The following is a 22,202-nucleotide window of genomic DNA, read 5'->3' on the forward strand; positions in this document are numbered from 1 at the left end:
TTACCCCCCACTTGGTCCTCTGAGCCCAGTTAAAAGAGTCACAATAAAATGAAAATATATATTGACAATATGTTTTAAAATCCAAACCGGTCCGAAAATATGGACATGTGCAGGGAAAGACAACATCTGGTTAGCATACAATAAATGCTATCAATCTTGAGCAGTGGTCTCAAACACACAACCCGAGGGCCAAATGTGGCCCGCAGGACACTAGTTTGAGGCCCCCACCTTGATATGTAAGTTTAATGTTAGTGCGGTCGCACAAGTTTGATATGGATGCTGTATGGTATCATGTACCCAGAAAAAATTATTACGTTTGATTAATGTTCATGTTAAAGGTTAAATAACTGTTAATAGTTATCCTCCCTATCCGTGTGGAAGTGGTAAGTTTTTGGCTATTTAAGTTTAAAGGAAATAACTTGAAGGCTACCGTTTAGGTCGCTAGCTCTCTGGTTTGCGAGTTAGCAGTTGCGCAATATGTTGTAAATAAAAAGAGTATAAATGTGACTATAGTCGTGTTTTGTCATGTCTACAGGGCTCTAAGAATGCTTTGTTAATTTTAATCTGAAAAAAATAATTTGTCTACCCATCATATGTGGTTTATTAAGTTTTTATTTGCCGTTTTATTATTATTATATTTATTTATTCATTACTGATTGATTTTCTTTATTCTTGATTTGTTTATTTCTTTTTCATCTTATTTTGTGTAGAAAAATAAAAAGTAAGATATTTGAGAACAGTTGAATGTTTTATCAGAGCTTTTCTTGTAGAAAATTGGAACCAAAGCGAAGTTTTTTTAAATTTTTTTGTTTTTTTTTGGAAAACCTGACGCGGCCCAGTCTCACCCAGACCCGAGCTCCAGTGGCCCCCAAGTAAAGTGAGTTTGAGACCCCTGATCTAGAGTATAAGATTAGTCAATGTATGACACAATGTAATACATAATACTTTATTATATCACTGATATCGCCACTATTTTCTATGCAATAAAAGGATAATATCTTGTATAACCAACAAATAGTGAATCTGTGTACACCGTCATTGACGTCATCTGATTACAGCCTTCGGTGAAGTACGATTTGTAACTGATAACGGATACTAACAGTATGAATCGGTTCTAATATGACGGTCAGGTTCAGTAGGGTTCACCATGGCACGGTTTGTAACAGTAATCCCTGATCTCTCATGTGTTTCCAGTACGGTAAATATTGAATAGGAACATGATACAGTACAGACCTGTGTGATGACATAAGCCATAAATAATGGGCGTGTTCTGTGTTCTATCTATTCCGTTTCTGTTCTTGTAAGGAAGCGAGCGTTCTTTGTCATCTAATCTAGGTAAAATGTTGGGGGGGGGGGGGGGGGGGTACCACAATAATGTATCACGCTAGATAGACTGTACTGCTGGCTGGAAAACAGGGCTAAACACGCACACACACCAACTTACATGCAGAACACAAACACAACACAAAAGACGCACACATGTACTACACAAATCTATACTATACTAGACATGCACACATGACTCAAGCAGAGTCGGACTAAAGAGGAAGTTGACATACGGTAAAAACGTGCCATAACGTAGGTTTGACAGCGATCACCAGTAAAGTCATTTGGACACCTGAAAGCCACAAAAGGAGGGAGGAGAAGGGTGGTGCGATAGAGGAAAGGTGTGGAGGGAGATGGGGAGGGAGGGAGGGAGGGAGGGAAGGGGGGGGACAAAGAGGCAGATAATTAGACCAACAGCTCAGCTAACAGACAGCTGAGGCAGAGCGTTCCCATGGGTGACCCCACTGTGCACGGCCCTTGTGCGTGTTGACCTGAGAGGGAGATGGGGGGGGGGGGGGGGAGGAAGAGGAAGAGACAGATGAAGAGCACCGGGTGTTTCTGGGGTGTGGGGGTAGGGGGGGGTGTCCACAGAGGTAATCCAGTGACAACTGTGTCTCTGTTCTCAGCTGCTCATATCAAGTGAACATACTTTTGAAAGGATTGGGCATGTGCAACCGCAGAGGTTCAGTGTTTAAGCATCGCTGGCCATAGTATCCATCAGGACATCTGGGAAGGAGCACACAAGTGTTATAGACAGGACAAAAAATACACAGAACATTCACAGATGCAAACATAATGTCAGTTACCGCGGCATACGGTCAAAACAAGGGTCATTTTACCTACTAAAAACACAAAAAGTTGACTTAAGTCATATTTTTATGTCCAGCCTATTGCATTTTTGTCATGTTCATACAAAAGCCACTTGACTCAGCTGGTGTATAAATAATTGTACTTCCTTAAACACACCCAAAAATCACTATCAGTCATTTCAAAATACCTTAAAATTGGTGTACAGTCATCCCTCGCCACTTTGCAGTTCCAATTTTGCGGCCTCATTCTCATGTTTTTTTTACAATAAATGAAGAAATTATCATAGTTTCATGGTTGAAACTGTAAGACATAATGCGTTTAATGTCTTAATGTCTATTCCAACTAAAAAGGCCAAATAATGAACAGGCGTCGTTCAGCCACCATTAAATTACATGGATGGAACTTCCTGCAGAAGTCTGGGAAAAAAACACAACAAGTACTATGCTAACAGGGCTCTAATAATGTAAAAAAAAATATTTAAAAGGCTGTATACAGATTTTCTATGTTCTAACAAAAAAAATTCCAAATCATAGCAGAAATTCACTTATCACTGTTGGGTCTGTAAGGAATGAACGGCGATAAATGAGTGATTACTGTATAGGTTAAAAATATATATTAAAAAGTAAATAAAAATGCATAAAATATTAACTGAAGTCAACTTTATGAGTTTATAATAAGTACATACAAATCATATTTTAAAAATAGTTCAAATGCAGTTATTCAAAAAGCACATGAGCTCACACACAGCTCATGTGACTGCAGAAAGAACCTACAAAAAAAAAAAAAAAATTACTGCCAGAAGTTGAAACATTTGTCATCTGTGAAATCAATGAGTGAACAAATGTGTGGTATTGACATTTTGTTCCCTTGGACACAAAAAGAAAAATTGTGGATGTGGAAGAAACCTGAACTCCTTTTTCAGCGACATGAGCACAATAAATTAGATCCTGACGTGATAGGATGTGACAGAGATATAAGTACTAGCTCAAGAGGTTAAATGGGGATGTTTCCATGTTGAGTATAAATAAGAGCCAATCGCACATCATCACAACAACAAACAACAGCATCTTTGGGAGAATACCATTGGGAAAAGAAGAATGATATACTAAAAAGAATTCATGAATTGGAATATGCCACTCCACTGAAAATATGACCTCCTTGCCAAAAATATATTCCCCGCTATCCTGGGAAGTGATCATTGCAGTGCTTCAGAGGTGATCTCAATCAATCAATTGAAAGCCTGTGCAGCAAAATGCGATGTGAGGTAATAATGCATTTTCCTCCCTGGGTATCTGTTCCATGCTTAAAAGTTGTGTTGTATGATAAATCCTAAAACGCTGCCATGCTAAATCTTTCCCGATGTATATCAATCCCAATGTGGAGTTTTGTGACATTCATGATTACCATTATGTCTGTATGTTTGGACCACGGAGCAGTATTTCCTCATTAAAGTGCCGTTAGGATGAACGGTTGCTCTTTTAGGAGCACCAGCATTCCGCTTGGATTCACAACAAGGCCACCAGTCCGACAAAAAGGTCACTGGCCGGCAATTTACTGGTTTCACAAAAACGCCTCCCGGGAGAACCGTTAACGGTGAACATTTAATTATTCACCCGGACTGATGAGATGATGGGAACTTGGCATAGGAATGACACAAGTCAGCTAGAAGGATATAATCTAATAAAAATCAATGTGGTGCAGCTGTGTATAATATTGTCACGCTTTTATAGTAATGGTCGTTGTCAGACATTTAGTCTTTGGACTAAAATAAACACACATAAATCCATCTGTGTGAGGCCCTATGTTTCAAAATATACAAAACCAGTGGACTGAAGCTAATGGATGTGGAAGATCAGATAAAATGTCACAGTGTTTATGTATACACTCACCAACCACAACATTAGGGTACACCTGCGTCATCCAATCACATCCTTTTTCTATACCTGGAGGGAATTATATATATTATAGCAATAATGGTATTATTTTAATACACTGTCATTTGCTATACAGTGCATCCTAATTATTCATTCATTTTCTACCGCTTATCCTCACAAGAGTCACGGGGGTGCTGGAGCCTACCCCAGCTGTCTTCGGGCAAGACGCGCGGTGAACCCTGGACTGATTGCCAGCCAATCACAGGGCACATATAGACAAACAACCATTCACACTCACATTCATACCTGACAATTTGGAGTCGCCAATTAACCTAGCATGTTTTTGGAATGTGGGAGGAAACCGGAGTACCTGGAGAAAACCCACGCATGCACGGGGAGAACATGCAAACTCCACACAAGGATGCCCGAGGGTGGACTCGAACTCAGGTCTCAGAGCTCCTAACCACTCATTCGATTAACATGTATATGTATATTAACATGCTAATTCCTAAACAAATCTTTTTGGCTGATGGACAGTTTTTTAATGACTTTGCATTGCAATTATTTCAAAATTCATATCATAACATCTGCTATTTTGTGACTTACTGTTGTGTCACATTTTTTGGGCCACATGTACGTATATTATTGTCTGAATAATTTGTCTATATGTGCCCTGTGATTGGCTGGTGACCGGTCCAGCTGGGATAGGCTCCAGCATACCCCGCAACCACAGTGAGGAGGTTCCACATTCTATTCCATTTTGTTCCGCTTATCCGGGTTTGGATAGTGGGGGCAACAGTCTCAGTAGGGAAGTCTAGACCCCCTGGTCCCCGGCCACCTTCTCCAGTTCATCCAGTTTCACTGGGAGCACACAAAGGCATTCCCAGGCCAGTGTGTCCGAGGTCTGGCCCAGGGCTGGGCATGCTCAGAACACCTCACGAGGGAAGCCACCTCATTGATCAACAACTCAACCAACAATCAACATGTATTGTTCCTTAAACACTGCACAGTCTTATTCACTTTTCATTAAGTAGTCAGTATAGTTACTCCAGACCCCATTCACTGTGCAATATCTGATCAACCTCCATGTGCAATATTAAGGGCTCTAAATGCAATATACTAAGTTCTATGTGAAGTATTTCCACAATGCCTCATATTAACTCTCTAACAAGATCTCAGTGTATAGGCTGGTCATATATCTCATCTCGTTTCATATTATCTACATACTGTATTGTATATAACTCTGGGAAAAACTGTTGATTTTGTTAATACTTGGGTTGTTTATATAGTTTATTTTTCTATATTGTGTATTTTGTACTGCTTAACTGACTCTGTACTCTTGCTGCTGTATATATATATATATATATATATATATATATATATAATACATTATATATACAATATAATACATTTGAGGCAGAATTTATGCAATTTGGGTCGCTTTTTGTCATTAACGGGTGATGGTGGATCCTGCAGCAAAGCAGTACTCTTCACCCCGCATATAAGACGACACACCTTTTTCTTTCAGGGAGAAAATTCCTGTATATTGTGTCAATACTGCATAATACCAACCCTCATGAGACCTTAATGATACAAGGCTAAAGTCCAATTTGAAATTCATTGACTTGGGTGGAAACAACCAAAACAATGCCTGTTGGCTGATCATGTCTTAACCTTTGCTCCGCTTCCAAAAATGAGAGTGAATGAGTCGGGGACAAACACAGGGGCAAGCTGTCTGCACCACTTGTTTAGCCGGTGAGTAATACCTACTGATGCCTGGCCTATATTGAATGAGATGGCAGTGGGGACAACAAATCCCCCGCGGGCCTTCACTGCATTATCCAAGTCTTCTGGAGCCATGCCCCGGGGCTGTGAGTGAATTAGCTACATCAATTGAGTTATTGCTGCCTCCAATTTGTACATAGCGTATTGAACGGCTGTTACGGCCATATCCGCATTGCTCGCTGAGCCGTCTTCTTTTGTTTGGGGGGGGGCTGAAGCTGCACCAGTGTTGCTGCTTGTACATCACGCTGGCCAAAGTAGTCGTGATATAGTGGCTCTGAAGCCCGATATTTAACAGCCATGACAAGACGGTTTGTGTTGGAACTATAATAATAGAAGTTTTATGTGCTGGAACAGATTATTTCTATAGCGATACATTGAATGGATTCTGAATTAAGAGTGGAACCTCATAAGTAGAATGTCTCAAAAGATGGATATTAATTAATTTAACCACATTTTCTACTGTCAAAGTCATACACAATTTGAACCCAGTCAAAAATTAAGAATTAATTCTGGCTGAAGGGGGATGCTTTTTGGGTCTTTTTGCAAATCTTATAATTCTACATAATATTTATCATATTATATAATATATTATATAATTTTATAATTATTTATTCATTATTTTATTTTTTATTAATTATTTATTAATATTTCCTACTGGAAAAAAAAAATACTACATCTGTAAAAAGGTCCACCGTAATATAGAAAACTTTCCATGCATGTCTCACGGCCGTGACTCTAACGCAAAGTAACATCTCTACATTAAATAAAAAACAAGTTGTTTTTATGATAATGTCAACTGGATCCTTCCCACTTTGGCGTGCGGGCCACGATCCCCTTGGCCAAGGACCTTCAATGTAAGCAATGACTCTATTTACCTCATTGGGGGCCCCTAATAGGCATAAATATTTGCTCCCTACTACAGCAGTGACTCATGACATTTTGAAAGGGCTTTTAATGTGCGGCCATCCTATTGTACACTAAACGGGACTTAAAAGGATGAGCACGCCAACGCCTCGCTCCATTATGAGCACTGGAATACACAACAGGTGGGCAGTTAGGCAGCGTTTTCCTCTGATGGGTTTCTGCTGCTGAAAGAAAGAACAACAGGAATCAAGTACTCTCAAAAATCAAAACAAAAACACGAGGATAAAACCCATACGTGTCATGGGAGTTTTGCCGGTGGACAGGAAAACCAGGTAAAGAAGTCAAAAAGATATACATATCCAAATATGGCCCCAAAAGTAGATAACTTACTTGCAGGAAAGCCGGTTTATACCATGTATGAAGTAACAGTCGCCGCCATTCACACAGAAGGCCTTCTCTGTGTCATTGCATCTTCTGGCGTGGCCTGAGCCTGGAGATAGTGTTGTGGTTCCAGTAGGGAGAAAAACAGAAAAAAATTAGCACAATTATTATTATCATGATTATTATCATGACTATTATCACTTTGTAAAATGTATGAGACTTGAGGGAATAATAGAAGACATATGACTGGTTCTAATGCTTTTATTAATTATATGCATGGCCATTCCTTTTCTTGTTGTAATGCACTCTATCACGGAAATTTAACTCAGAAACAATTAGAATTACACAAAAAGTACAGACAATTCCATGTTGGTAAGGATCTGGATAAAGGGTCTAAAACAGGAATTGTTTATTCCAATTGGAGTCACAAAGGCATCATAGGAACAGGGCGCCACCCACAATCATAATGGCAGCCATTAACTAACAAAAAGCCAGACCCAGGAAGACCCACAACACGTTGGAGAGACTATGTCTCCTAAGTGGCCTGGGAATGCCTCAAACAAAGTAGCTGGGGAGAGGGACGTCTGGGCTTCTGCTTAAACGGGTTTGAAACAGATTTCGAAAGGTGGACTACTACAAGATGAAGAGGGCGCCAACAGAAGAGAGACGGAGATGAGATCGCTTTAAATTTAGTGGGTGTGACTAAAAAAAAAGTGATTATAGGGATGCTATTTCATGTCGAGAGAGCTCTAATAATATTAAAACATGTATTTAGATGGTTGTGAACAGTTTTTCTGTGCTCTAAATAAGAAATCCTTCTCTGTGGATCAATTACCGCAGTAAACGAGGGATTATTGTATTAATATTATCTCCTTAATAAAACATAAATCTGTTCGACAAAACTCCAAAAAAGGCCTTTCATCGTCCCCGTTTGTCAGGTCACATGCATGACTTGTATTTGATCATTTATCATTTCAGTAGTAGTGTACACATTTCCTCTACTCGCATGGCCCATGTGTATCCAGGAGGGCCATTACTGCAGCCCCCCCCCCAGTCCACGAGTGTAATTGTGTCTCTCAGCAGTGTTGACACTATCTGAAGAAGTTGTACGCGCAAAGATAAATATTTCCCTGACATGGCGTAGGAGTTGTTTATGCGCTGAGTCAGATCCTTGGAATGGCTCAAAATGTCATGTATTTGCACTTAATCCCCCCGGCTGAACAGATAGATTATGTTTGAGGTGAAGGCTGCTAATCAGGCCAAGAGCTGCGTGGTTTGGAGGGAAAATGGGTGGGTGGGGGGGGGGGGATGGGGGTGTTGGCAGGATCAGGCTTGAGAGGCTCGTGGAAGGTTCTGACACATGACCACGACTGTTTACCTGCTGTCAGGTGCTGTTAGCACCGAAGAAGAGTGTGACAGTTTGTGTTGGTGGGATGTGGAGAATTTCCGACAGCGGGTTCTCTACGAGCACAATAAATCAAATTCAACAGCTGGGAAGTGTGTTTGTTGGACCGGTGATGTGTATTCTTTTACCATCACGATGAGATGTCATAAGATCGCATTTGTTACATACTGTAAGACACATCAACTCTTTTCTCTTGCACTGCTTTCTCTGGCGCTCATTCTGTCTAACTTGAGTGGTTAAGTGGTTGAGTGGTTATTAAGCAAATATACATCATAATCTATAGCAATATAAACGGTAGTAGCCCTGAAAAAGGTAGCAATCCAAGCTAAATGAATGCAGACTGAGCCACCTGCAGCGAGTGCTTGATTGTGCAAGAAATATCTTGTTAGTCTAGACAGAGGCCCAGAAACTTTATTACATTACCTTAACATGCCAATACCACAAACACACTTCGCCATAGCGCCACAATAGCAACACTTCCTTATCATCCACCCACGACATTCACGGCGAGCAGGGTGCATTCACAAACAGCAGAATTCTCATCAGCAACATTACAACAGAAGCAGGTCCTTTTTTTTGCACATTGTACATTCATAAAAATGCGAAAAAAAAGTTTATTTGCTTCAAATGTTTAAATTCCAATTAATGTGCAATAAATATTAGGCATATTGCATTATGTGCAACTAATTATATGTATGTCATGATATGTACCATACACTGCCCACTGTCCATATTCCATCCATTTTCTACCACATATCCTCACAAGGGTTGTCAGGGTATCCCGGAGCCTATCCCAGCTGTCTTCGAGCGAGAGCAGGGCACATATACACAAACAACCATTCACACTCACATTCATACCTATGGATAATTTGGACTCGGTGTCCATATTCATTTATTGTAATATTAGCAATAGTACTATGCCTCTCAAGTTCTATACAATATTATATTTATGACCGTTGAGACATTATTTTTCTATTCATATAGTTCATTGATTCTATTCATTGATTTCCATGTTAAAGTTTGAAGTCAACATCAAAACTTAACATGCAGGGTCATAAACAACCACAATGTATCTCCATGGACATCTTCTAGATTTCCTCGTGCCTTCCAGTACATACTGTTTTATAAATGGATGAAAGCTGAGGAGGGGAATGGGGATGATGGTAAATTAAAAAAATATCAACGTTTCCAAAAATGTTGCAAGACACAAGCGATGCTAGCATATTCAAGATGATTTTTTTTTTGCATTCTGCTCCCCCCAAAATCTGTTATAAATGTCCAATTTTGACAATAATGTTCATATTGCTTGTACAGGAGGTCCTTGGTTTATGACTTTCAACACAGATAATAAAAGCAGCGGTGCAACCAGGAACAAATCACGTTTTTATTGTTTTATATTTCCCTTTTGTTTGGGCCTCCTGGCAGTAAGTAAGTAGACATTGGAGTTGTCCTAATGCGTCCCCCTTTATACAGCATCTCTCGTCAATTGCACATACAGTATTATTGAAAAATGTAGTTAATCTGGTGGTCAATTGATTGGTATTGTAGCATCCCTCCTTATTAGTTAACTTTTCGCACTTCATTACATCTCCCAAGAAGCTGTGCGCCAAAGAAAAAGAAAGCCATCACCACAGAAGTGAAAATGAACATGATAAAAACCTTTTAAATTTGAAACTCTTTCAGCCCAAGTGTATCATTATTGGAATAATTTAGTTATAATTTCCAATTTACACTAAAACCCGACATATCATAGTCGAGGAACAGAATCATAGAATAACCTGCACAAGACATTGTGTCTTGTGCATAAAATTAAATTTCACACTGCTGATAGGAGAATCAAAAAGAATGCAAAAAAAAAAAGAAATGCATAAAAAGCATGTAGTCCAGCAGCTACTAACGACTACCTCACTGCCACTCACAACTGACCTCTGACTGGAGCACTGGCTTGTAAAATGCCTCATAAAAAGATCAGACAGAGCAAGCAGAGAGAGAGAGACAGAGAGAGGGGAACCTGAAAACATTGTAAAGCACTCTTAAGCTCAAAATAGAAAAGCTAAAAGATGCAAACACACACACAAAAAAAAAATGTTGAGGAATAAGCGACATGACATCCCATCGGGCGTCTCTATCCGAGCCATATGAGGGAAACAGTCTGGACTGAGACACCCACATCATCATCAACCTAGCTTACATGTGGTGTGTACCATGGGTGACAAAAAAAAAAAAAAAAAAAGCAGACGAGCTGGAAAAATCCCACACATGGAGACGGAGAAGATGTAAACTTCACACAGAAAGGATCAAGGCCTGTATTTGAACCCTCGTCATGTTCTGCTGTCACAACCTATTTGGCCTCATGTCAGACGGACCAAGTCTACTTCTACATCACTCTTCTTCGTCTTTAAATTAGTCAGACTTTTACAAAATTATTTATGTTAAAATGTTGGATATTTTCTGTTTAGTGTTTTTTTTGCAGTCAAAATAAGGTAACAGGGCTCGACAATAACGATGTACCGATGGCCCGGGGCAAGTTAAAACAAAATTGGGGCAAGTAAATCCAATCAGTGATATTACCGTCAGGCAAGTGCACTTTGGCATGCCATACTGCCAAGAGTTTTTTATAAGCGGTTCTTGTTGGTAAAACACGGACTGCGTAATTCCGGTGGTAATTTGCAAAGCAATCCTTGCAAATCTTGAAATGGACCAATCAGAATCGTTTATTTAGACCGCGGTCCGTAATCCACAGTCCGCGTTTTACCCACACCCGTTCTTGTTCGCGATCAACCAATCAGCGATCGTTTGACTAAGAAAACATCCATCATGGCGTCGCTGCCAACATCGTCTAATTCTTCAACAACTTCTGAAGGCAAACAGCAAAAAGTGATGAACCAGTGCCTCCTAAACAAGTATTTTATTAGCGGCAGCAAATCAAATGATGGCACAGGTGAGTGAATCACATTGCTGTGACAATTTGAAGTGGTCACAATGAAACACCACCGATTAGATCCAATACCAAGTGCTGATTTTGCACAAGCTACAAAATCTAGCGCTTCCATTTCTCTGTGTATTTTTCTCACCTTTGCTTCACAAATTATTGTTTGACCATTGAGCTTTTTTTTCTGGATTAAAAACACTTTACTAGTACACAAATGTGTCTATTCAATAATGTTTCATTGTGGTGCACAACTTATAAATATAATAAATATCACTGCTTATTACGACTACGATGTGTAAGGTAGTATGGCATGCCATGTTAACATACATCCTCCAAATACAATGCATCAGTACTATTATCTGATGAATTATCAGCATAGTATATCGATATATGATATCATTATGGCAGTCTTTTCATTTTACATGGGGCAAGTTCGGGCAAGTAGTTCTCACCTTAAGGATTCCCCATGGGCAAGTCATTTTGTTTTTTAATGTAGAGCCCTGGGTAATCACTGTATAATAAAACAAAAGTAAAAATACATATGCTTTTGGGGTGAACTGGTTTAGACCAGTGCTTCTCAAATAGTGGGGCGGGTCCCCCTGGGGGAGCGCGGTGAACTGTCAAGGGAGGGTGTGAGAGGCAGGGATGACTTTCAATATTAGTGCAGACCCACCAACATGTACGAATTTGTCTTTTGCTGATCATGTGCCCCTTTGTGCAAACAGGGTGGATCATGGCGCTCTACGCACGACGCGTGTTCTACGTATTGGGAGGGGCGGACCTGACTGTGCCAACAACTAACGCGCCCCATCTGTTGTGTTGTGTCTGCAGAAGCATGTTCCCGTGTCAACCTGGGAGAGTTAGTTACCGTAGTTACCAAGTCAAGGCGTAGCAATAAATAAATACTTTTATGGCCGCTTTCTAACAGACATAATGGAGAGGGAACAAGATGTTTATAGAGTCGTACTATTACCTAATTGTGTATAATAACCACTGTATAATAAAACTAAAATAAAGTAAGACCACTGATGATGTTGGCAGAGCGATGCTGTCACCTAGTGGTGTTTGATAGGTACTTTTGATAGGTTTGGTAGTGTATTTCTGCTTAATTATTTATGTATAGAATTCTTATTTAATTGATTGTAAATACTTTGTATATTGTAGTGTTGGACACAAACTCCAAATTGTACAGCTTTGATCCTGTTATGTCACAATGACGCAGAAAAGCATACTAAACAAGAAAAGAATGATTATTAATCAGCAGGCTGTTGCATCACCTTGAGTAACAGCATCGACGTGTACTGAACATATTGTCTAGTGGATGTCTTTTCCTGCTTGAACCCACCACATTTATGACAAGTGATGACACACTGAGAATTATGGGTAATATCATGAATGAGCGCATCACTCATTGAGCTCCGCCTACCCTCCCCTTAAGCAAACTGGGCCGAGGGCAAATTAATCACATTCCCCTCGTCAACACTGAAAAGAATGACTTCCTGCCATGTTTGGATGATGACACGTTGGCATGCACATCAATAGAGGCTAATAAAACCTCTGCACAGTCTTGCAAAAACCTCAGGGTAGACTTTGTTTTTTTTTTTGTTTGTTTTTTTTTTCCCAAGCTTGTTTGGTGTTGCCACCCAGCAGAAACACTCAATAGGTGAAGAACCTGCCCCTTGTCCCTCAGATCATTTGCTTCAACATAAACAGCATGGCTGTCTTGAGGGGAAAATATATTTTGCAAAACTACAAACCTACATTTTCATGTAAATCCTGAATTTATGGAGGGCCATTAAGATGCTGCATTCGTTGAGAAATTAAGGAGATCTTTATCCGAGTTCATGCACTGTAAGTGTGTGGCCTATAAAATGCAATAATGAATAAATAAAAATAACCTCCTTTTCTATCCCCTCCTGCTCCGGTGTAACTGCTATAGATCCTTGTTAATAAATGTGAAACTCATTCATTCATTTTCTACCGCTTTTCCTCACAAGGGTTGCGGGGGTGCTGGAGCCTATTCGGGCGAGAGGCGGGGTACACCCTGGACTGGTCGCCAGCCAATCACAGGGCACATATAGACAAACAACCATTCACACTCACATTCATACCTATGGACAATTTGTCGCCAATTAACCTAGCATGTTTTTGGAATGTGGGAGGAAACCGGAGTACCTGGAGAAAACCCACGCATGCACGGGGAGAACATGCAAACTCCACATAAGCACTCAGCCGCCGTCCAGCCTCCCAATCATTATTAAAGTAAAAAAAAAACATAACTTTGTCTTATGTGTCTGTCAGGCATCTTCAAAAGGTGAGGAGTTTTACTTTATTTTAGTTTTATAATACAGTGGTGAACCTCTCTTCACAGAAATGTGAAGGTTCCACTCTATGCATCAACAACACCATCAGTCAACACAACATAAGTAAATCTTAGCATGTAACTTCTACAAGGTTAGGTGACCTTCAGTGTGCTGTGTCTGTAGTATATGACCTCCAAAATCGCTCAGACCTTGTACCAATACATTCACAGCATCGGTTCACCCTTAGATACAAAGCATTTCTGTGTAAACATAATGGAACATGTTCAATGGCAGCATTATCTGTATCAGACAGGAAGATTTCTCAGTGGCACAACAAACAATATTAAACAACATTAGACCTTTGTCTTCCAGCAAATAACTTCCATGTTCCAAGCCTGAAATGCTCTTGTGATGCATCCTGTATTGCAGCAGTAGATATCAATAAGATCTTAAACCAAGACAAATGACTCTTTTTACTGCATAATGTCCAAAATAAATTGAAGAATTAAAGAAAACATATGGGCTACAAAAATAAAGCTGTCCCGAACCTAAGAAACCAGTTTCCTTATCAAAACAATTTTCTAAAATCAATGAAAAGCTATTTGATAACAGGTTGAACAGATTTATGAATGATATGCATCGCTCACGAACACCCAATATGTATACTGAGCTAACAGTTCAACTTTTGTGACACTAATCACAATAACAAAGGAAATTACCAACGCTATAGACCAGTATTATTTGTAGGATTTGACAAAAGTTTATGATATAATTAATCACAATACAAAACTAGAAAGGTATAGAATCAGAGGGTTAGTTTTGAACTGCTACTGAACAAATATTAAAGGAAACCTATTATGCTTTTTCCTCTTTTCTGACCTATAAATGTAGTTAGAATGTTGTATTCTCGTGTTAAACGATGCCAAAGTTTCAGATAATGAGGTTTGTGTATTTGAAAGTGAGCCCTAACGGAAGTTTGGGATGGCTCAAAACAATCGGTTTCCGGGGGTGTTGTAAAACTGGAGGTTTGTGATGTCACACATAGGCAGACTTCCTTATATGGGCGTGCACTGTAGACCAGATACACTCACTGCCTGTCTCCAAGCTCTGCTTCTGTGTTTACATTGTTAGCAACGGCTCCCAGGAAGTGTTTCTTGGGTTGTAAGGGGAAGCTACATTTGTTTACAAGTCCTAACGACGCATCAGGCACGAGTGGTTGGAGTTCCTCATTACCTACCTCTTCTCTGTAACTGCATTTGACACTGGACTGTTTAATGAACATGACAAGATTCTGGAAGATCTAGAAAGCTTTCTGTGCTGGTTGTCGTGAGTAGCTGCTCTATAGGAGTCCACAACTCAATACAAAGGGCAGAAAAATTAGCATAATACGTAGGTCCCCTTTAAGCAATAAGTGAAGCTCAGGAATATACGTACATCTGCAAACTTAAATATATCGTGCGGCGTACCCCAGGGGTCAATACTGGGAACAAAACTGTTCAACCTACACTGTGATGACGTCTTTATTTGAATGCGTCTTCTGAGTGTCTTATATATATTTTAGTTCATGTAGCTATTTTTATGCTTGGAAATTCCTAATTTAGGCCCAAATTAAGTGAAACTTGCTTAAATATGAATATTTATGAATAAACGCACACCATTGTTGTTTTTCTTTTTATCTTAACAAACGTCATCACCTTTTGTGCAACAGTAAAATCTCCACATCATGTCTTTTGGTACCTTGTCCTTTAATACAACTTTTTGATATTTTTTAAAGGTGTACATAGTTTGATGCAATTTTTAACAAGTGTCATCTTCTTACAAACGACCTGATCTACCTATGAATATTTATGCAAAAAATCATGATAGAGTGAAGCCGCAAAATTCACTGCATGGTAAAAGTCCATAGTCTGATGTCTCATTTCACTCTCTTGTGTCCTCTGATTACCATACTGACCCAAATTTTAGATGACCTCTCCTTTTCAAGATACATATTTTTTTTAGAACATAATGTGTCTTTAAAAATGTTGAATCTCAGTAATAAAAAAAATTTAAACATCAACATTATCTTAAATCTGACATCATAAGTACTTTGTTACATTGAATGTCCTGCAGCTCTCCAGGTAACTGGTGTGTGGCGGAGTGACAGGAAGAAAAGCTGTCATTTACTGTGCTTGAGGAAAAGTTGTTTGGCCCCACCTGCTGGATTACATGTGTCATTTTTCAGACCCCTGAATACAGGACGGTTTCTGTTATTCCAAATGTTTTCTTGAGACAAACATGTGTCTTGCCTTATAATTGGGTCAATATGGTCATTTCTTTCAACAGCATCACAGTGAGAAACAACATCACATTTTGATATTTTGATCATTGTATGTAAATAATTCTTCCCTGCTGTTTGATTCGCAGAAGTAATCTCTCCCTTGAGCTCATTTTTCAACAACAAACTTAGCAAAGTTGACATAGAGTTCACATTCCCTTTGAGGACTAACTAGTGTTTATGCCAACTGCTCTACATGTTTACTTTAAAGTAGAATTAATGACAAGGCTTAAAAACTTTTATTTCACGGTTAGATATAAATACAACTACAACCAACAAGAAGGTTTGTTTTTTATACAGTGGCTCAATTACATAACCTTCAAAATAAATGTATCCATAGTTATTTCCTTATAAAGGTTTTTATGTTGACGCCGTGTTTGACAGTGAGGAAACTTGATTCGCCGCCAGCTTTCCTTATACACTTATGTTACACGATGTACCGTATGCTCTCTGGCAACTTGCTCAGTGTTTCCATGTCATTGGGCTTATCATTGCGGTCACATTGTGGTCAAGTGATGGTGAAGTGTGCACGTAAAGAGTAATAATATGAGTCACTTAGCTTCGGTAATGAATTGTTTTATCTGAGCTATAGAGAGGCTCTCGTGAACAGACGCAGACAGTTGCTAGAATACAAGTGATCCATCCGCGTCCTTGCCGTGTCGAGCAGCTGTTTGCCTGATCCTTTGCACGTGTCCAAAAAAAAAAGTACATGTCGTGTTGCTGCAGATGCTGCAAAACAGCCACAAATCTTAATTGCGAGCCATCTATCTCCCAAAGCAAGCAAACAAGCTGCCACTTTGGAGCTGCTCCAGTTAGTGCTGTCAACAGCATTGTTCCCTTTCCTGTTAGAAGTGATAATTATGGAAAGGACAAGGGTGGGCTACACTGTGCTAACAATAATAGAGCTGTCATAGTGGGAAATTAAGAGCTTTGTTCGAACAATCATCTTGTGTGTGGTTTTTTTGGGTTGTCATACTCTTTCCGGAGATGCTGTCTTTTATTTATTCCCAAGAGGCTGAAAAACCAAAAATGGAGTTTACTCGGATCCTCCGGCTGGATCCTGGACAAAAAAATTTCCAGTGAGGTGATCAGGTGCCTTTGTAAAAGAGAGCGAGGGAGGAGGGGAGGGCACAGCTTATTTATCTGCACTTATTATTTCACCAAGTTTGATTGGTTTTGAAGCTCAGGTTTCACCTTTCACCGGGACTTGTAGCCCAGGGGCCGAATCCGAGTTGGAGCGGTGGAGGGGTGCAAAGCGCCACAGTGTTTAGCCATCAGCCCTTACCACTGACTTTGATTAATCCTTTATGGCCCAAGAACTGAAAAGAAAAGCTGGGGGTGCAAGCAGGACCATCTGGAAACCTTCATAAACATGCCTGTCTTTCCACGCTCTCCAAAGAATTCTAGGAAAATCGTAAAAATGAAAAGAGGGGTCCCCATTGGACACTTATTTCCTTTTGAGGCACCCTCTGCATACATGCAGCAAACACAGCGGCGAGTCCGAAACCTGCACTCCACCTCACCAGCCATCATGAAATGGTGAATTGTATAATGAAAACACTTTTGATTGGCAAGTCCGAGGTGCTGAATTACCCACACGTCTGGTCAATTTATGAAAAAGGACGTTTGTTGAACGCGGCGCAATCTCCAAAACACAAGACAGAATGTGCGTCGGTGTCGGGAACAGGCCAAAGCTGCCTCGCTTACATCTGGACTTCGTTATGATTTTATGTTTTCACTCGCAAAAGCAATGTTATCAGGATAAAAAGTATAAATCATGTGCCCTGGTCAAGAGGAGGTATGCGCAAGAGAACAGTGGGCCGACTGCATCGTTTGCTGACACATGTAAGAACTACAAGTCTAAAATTCATATAAATGTCTTTCTCAAACCTTGGGGTCATGCAAACTCCCCAATAAATGCCCAAAATAAAAGAGTTATTTGGGCAGTAGCACATCAATAGGTAGCACACAGTAGCTTCCACTAATAAAAACAACAATAAATCTTTTTACTCGGGCCACGAAAACCTGATGGTAAAGAGATAAATGTCTATAACGGAAGACCTTTTAGCAGGGTGGTAAGCCACCCAGACATGCTTTTCCACATATCACTTGTATGCTAAGTGACCTTTCCTGTCTGCAATTGCTGAAATGGAATGCATAGGATAACCACATAGGGATTAGGCACAAAAGTCCCGTTGATGACAGGTATGATGTGTTGAAAGAGGATGTATCATGCACGCATGAAAGATGAGAGAGAGAAATAAGCAAACAATGTGGGTTTCAAGGTATTTATAATGCTAGAATGCCACATGGTATCTGGAGAAGTTGCTGCTTTTGACTATTAGTCTAAAATATGCATATTAAAATATGCATATTTAAGCAAATGTTATATATTTTTATTTCAGGCTGGCTAAATGAACTAAAATACAAATATAAGCCATTTAGAACACACAATCAATGACATGGTATGTAGTACACTACACCCTATTGTAATGTTTGGTGAGACACACAAGCACCAGACTTGATCACCGGAACAACAGGTACAAAACTCGCTAATCCTTAAAAATCCTAATAAAAATCCATAATAAAAACACATGCCATCTCCCAGGCCAAGCTGAAACTCAACTTTGAACCCTTGATGTCACTTCCTGTACGTCCCTCACTCAACTCCGCGAGCACCGGAACAGACTTTTTCATGTCTTAAATGGCTTCCATGGAGAAATGGAGAAAACCCATGCATGCACGAGGAGAACATGAAAACTCCACACAGAGGTACCAGAGCGGGGAATCGAACCCGGGTCTCCTAGCTTTAAATGGCTTATTTACTATCATTTATTATGTCTACTATATTGCATAATACAAGTGCTAATTAGATCATAGGGGTGGTATGTCATTTCTATATGGCTTTAATAAGGTAAAAAAACTCATTTAGAAAGACGTAAACAGGTTTTCTATGCTCTTACTACAAATATATAGAATTTTTAAATAAGGACTCCTACTTCACTGAAATCCACTTATCACAGTCAGGTCTGGAACCAAGTAAATACGATAAATGAGGGATTACTGAGTAAAAATAAGTTATGAAAAAGTGTAGTTCATGGATTGTGAAAATAGTGTAATCACTGCTTAGCCCATTACTGTCAAAAAAAAGTTGTATTTTTTCTTCTATTTTGCCAAGCGATTAATGTAGTGCACCAAACATGGTGTGAAATGAGGTTTGTTTACAGGATCTTAAAGTGGAAAACATTACAAGATCTAACATAAAAAAACAAGCACACACCTACTTGAAGACAAATAACATAGGCACACCCAATCAACACTAATATCCTAGCCTTCACTTATGATACACACATCAAAAATAGCACCCAAATAGCCAAAGAGGAATTAGATGACTATTTACTCTCGGTTGGATGAGGCCATTATGAATGTGTGAACTTTTGCCCAATGGAAAACTAGATCCACAATTCAATCTTTCTTAGAAATGAAGTGGAGCCTACCAGTTACGTTAATCTAACGCCCACTCCTCAACAGAACCACAACCATTATGTCTTCTTTTATACTTGTGACTCCGGTTGCCATGTCTCATAGTTACATAGCTGATATGCCTGGTCTTGCCTGCCTCAATCATGCCGGTGCGCAAGTCAAATCAAAGAGCGTCCCAGTGTGCGATTGCACAACAGCTGCTTCCAAAACAGAGCCACGCAGTGCGTTCGCACAATGGACTCAACAGTGGACTACGGTACGACTGCCAGTATGCCCGCTGGTGGATGACAGTTGGCAACACGTGGTGGATTTCTGGTTGAATTCCAACAGCACATCTGTTTCCGCACTTTGTCATGACACAAGGCATCGGCAGCTCAGTGGGTGCTGCTACTTCCTTGTTGTCATTCTAACGTCTGCAAAACTACAGCCATGTTTGCACCGGGCTCAGGGATATTGTTGTGACTGTTCATATTTTAGCAACCATTTTAATATATCTTAATATGGGATAACACAATAGATACTCAGTACTTATACTTTAGAGTAGTCAATCTGAATATTGCTTCATCCTCTTGGGCATGGAATTCTTTAGAACTGGAATCCTCCAGAATGACATCATGGAGCTGGTGGATGTCAGACATCTTCCACACCAGGGTGCCTCAGTGGCACTCAATTCAGTGGGTTCAGTTGAGGTCAGGGTCAGGAAGAGACATACTTGACCATTCCATCACCGTCACCTTCCTGAGAAAGGCACTTGTCATCTTCTGTTTGGGTTCCTTATCATGTTGGAAAACTGCCATGCAGCCCAAGGTCCCAAGGGAGGGCATCATGCTTTGTTTCACATTGTCACAGTACATGTTGTCATTCATGTGAACCATAGCTCCCCAGCGCCATCAGCACTGATGCAGCCCCGGGGCCATGACGTTACCACCACCGACAGTGGCTGTGCGTTGACCCATTTTCAGCAGATAAAGTAAAGCCCTGCAAGCTGTATACTGTACATTACTATAGTATTATCCCTTGGGAACATATACTGTAGTAAAAACACTTCCTGAAATATGAAGGGTGTAGCACTTTTGCAAGATACCGAGGCTGAATAAACAGCGCCTCTGCTGCTTCCAGACAAGTACTGCAGCTGACCATCAAATCCACAGCGTGCATGTACAATACTTCCAACTCTAAGTTGGGGGATTCCCCCAACATATATATATATATATATATATATATATATATATATATATATATATATATATATATATATATAGTCAACATGATGCTCCACTCAACCTCATGCCAACCTGTGTCCACACTCTGACAGACAGCAGCAGCGGCGGCAGCGGCGGCAGTGGTGGGTGGATACTAATACTCTTGTATTCCTAAAGCACTTCCTGCAAAAGTGCCAGTTTCTGACAGATGTAAGGATGCCTTTGCTCAGTCCGAGCCGCTCAGTGTCAGGAAAAGGTGTCATTTGTCTTCTGATAAGCTCCGTTTGAGAGGCGGGATTGCTGGCTGGAATTGTACACTTATTAGTGGAACAACATTAGGTACACATGATACAGTAAATTCTCACAAGCTTCTATCATAGGAAGGAAGTACCTCGTCCCTCAGTTTTAGTCCCATTAGGTGGAAACATACACAAGCAAACACACACACACAGGTTGAAAGACAGTGTGTGAAATTTAAATTAGTAGCTCTGATGGCTTGAAATCCATCGCACACCTCCAAGGGACAGGTTCTTAGACCAGATGTTGGAACATGTGTTCTCACTTTAGCAAATTATTTTTTATGGATTGCTATGCTTTTGCAGCCATTACAAGAAAACAAAACGGATAAAAAAAACTCACAGGTACTTAAAGTGTCGTAAAAATAGCCATTTCGGCAAAGATGTCAAAGCTATGATAACACTAACACGCTATAAAGGGGATCTCATCGCTTGGGAGGTATCATGTCTTCATTGGCCGTCACAGCTGGCTCTCATTTCTGGAGGAAGGGCAGACTTTGCAGCCTTGTACCAGAAACACAAGACATATACCACAGCTCCATATTTGGACCTTGCACTCAACAGTTTGGGACCAGCTGCGAAGACGAGAGGTTTTCCCCTCCGCTATTCCCTGAAACATTTTACACGCTTACAAACACACACACCTACACTCGCTGTACATCCAGGCATTCTATAAACTCCTCTGTATACTAAAAGTGTGTGTGTGTGAGTCAGTGATAGTGGTGGCGTTAATTCCAGCTAAATTTCACACCTACGCACTCGGGAAATGTCACTGTTGGTGATAGTGATGCAGCAACAACGCATACACACACACACACACACACAAAAAAAAGCCAACAACAGAGGAGGCAGTGCGATGGAATAATGGGAGGTTTGGGATGAGGGACAGCTGTGTACTACAGTACCGTGTCCATGAGCTTTAAGCTATGGAATGGTAAGTATATGTTCCATAAAGATACACTGGACAGTGGGAAGACACCTTGAAGGGCCCAATTCTGAAGTAGAAGAACTCCATCAAGGCCACATTGTACAGCTTACAGTACTACAGTATGTACCTGAGGGTTGTTGTTAGGATTAATGCATTACACAATACTAGCAATGGTTCAGTTTACTGTGAATATGCTTAACAAAATGACAATAGCAAGGAAGTCCTAACACTTCAATCATCTGTCCACTGTTAAGAAGTTCTAACCTCCACCAAGGCTGAACAACTGTTACCAAATC

The 22,202-nt window shown here is 40.1% G+C and overlaps 1 protein-coding gene across 5 annotated transcripts in view; it reads right to left on the reverse strand.

Moving 5' to 3' along the window:
* nrg2a (neuregulin 2a) overlaps window positions 1–22,202 on the reverse strand; it is a 105,798-nt gene that overhangs the window by 11,421 nt on the left and 72,175 nt on the right. For 2 of the 5 annotated variants that reach the window (XM_078787873.1, XM_078787877.1), the window contains exons 4-5: window positions 7,050–7,169; window positions 1,560–1,618 (exon numbers count right to left, since the gene is read on the reverse strand). In XM_078787873.1, the coding sequence (XP_078643999.1) occupies window positions 1,560–1,618; window positions 7,050–7,169 (179 nt within the window). Of the gene's footprint in view, window positions 1–1,559; window positions 1,619–1,975; window positions 2,053–7,049; window positions 7,170–22,202 lie in introns of all 5 variants that reach the window. The other 3 variants (XM_078787874.1, XM_078787875.1, XM_078787876.1) reach the window with 3 other exon arrangements.

The sequence above is a fragment of the Doryrhamphus excisus genome, linkage group LG21 (assembly GCF_037039965.1).
Source record: "Doryrhamphus excisus strain RoL-2023G ecotype Guam linkage group LG21, RoL_Dexc_Guam_v1.1, whole genome shotgun sequence".
NCBI lineage: Eukaryota > Metazoa > Chordata > Actinopteri > Syngnathiformes > Syngnathidae > Doryrhamphus > Doryrhamphus excisus.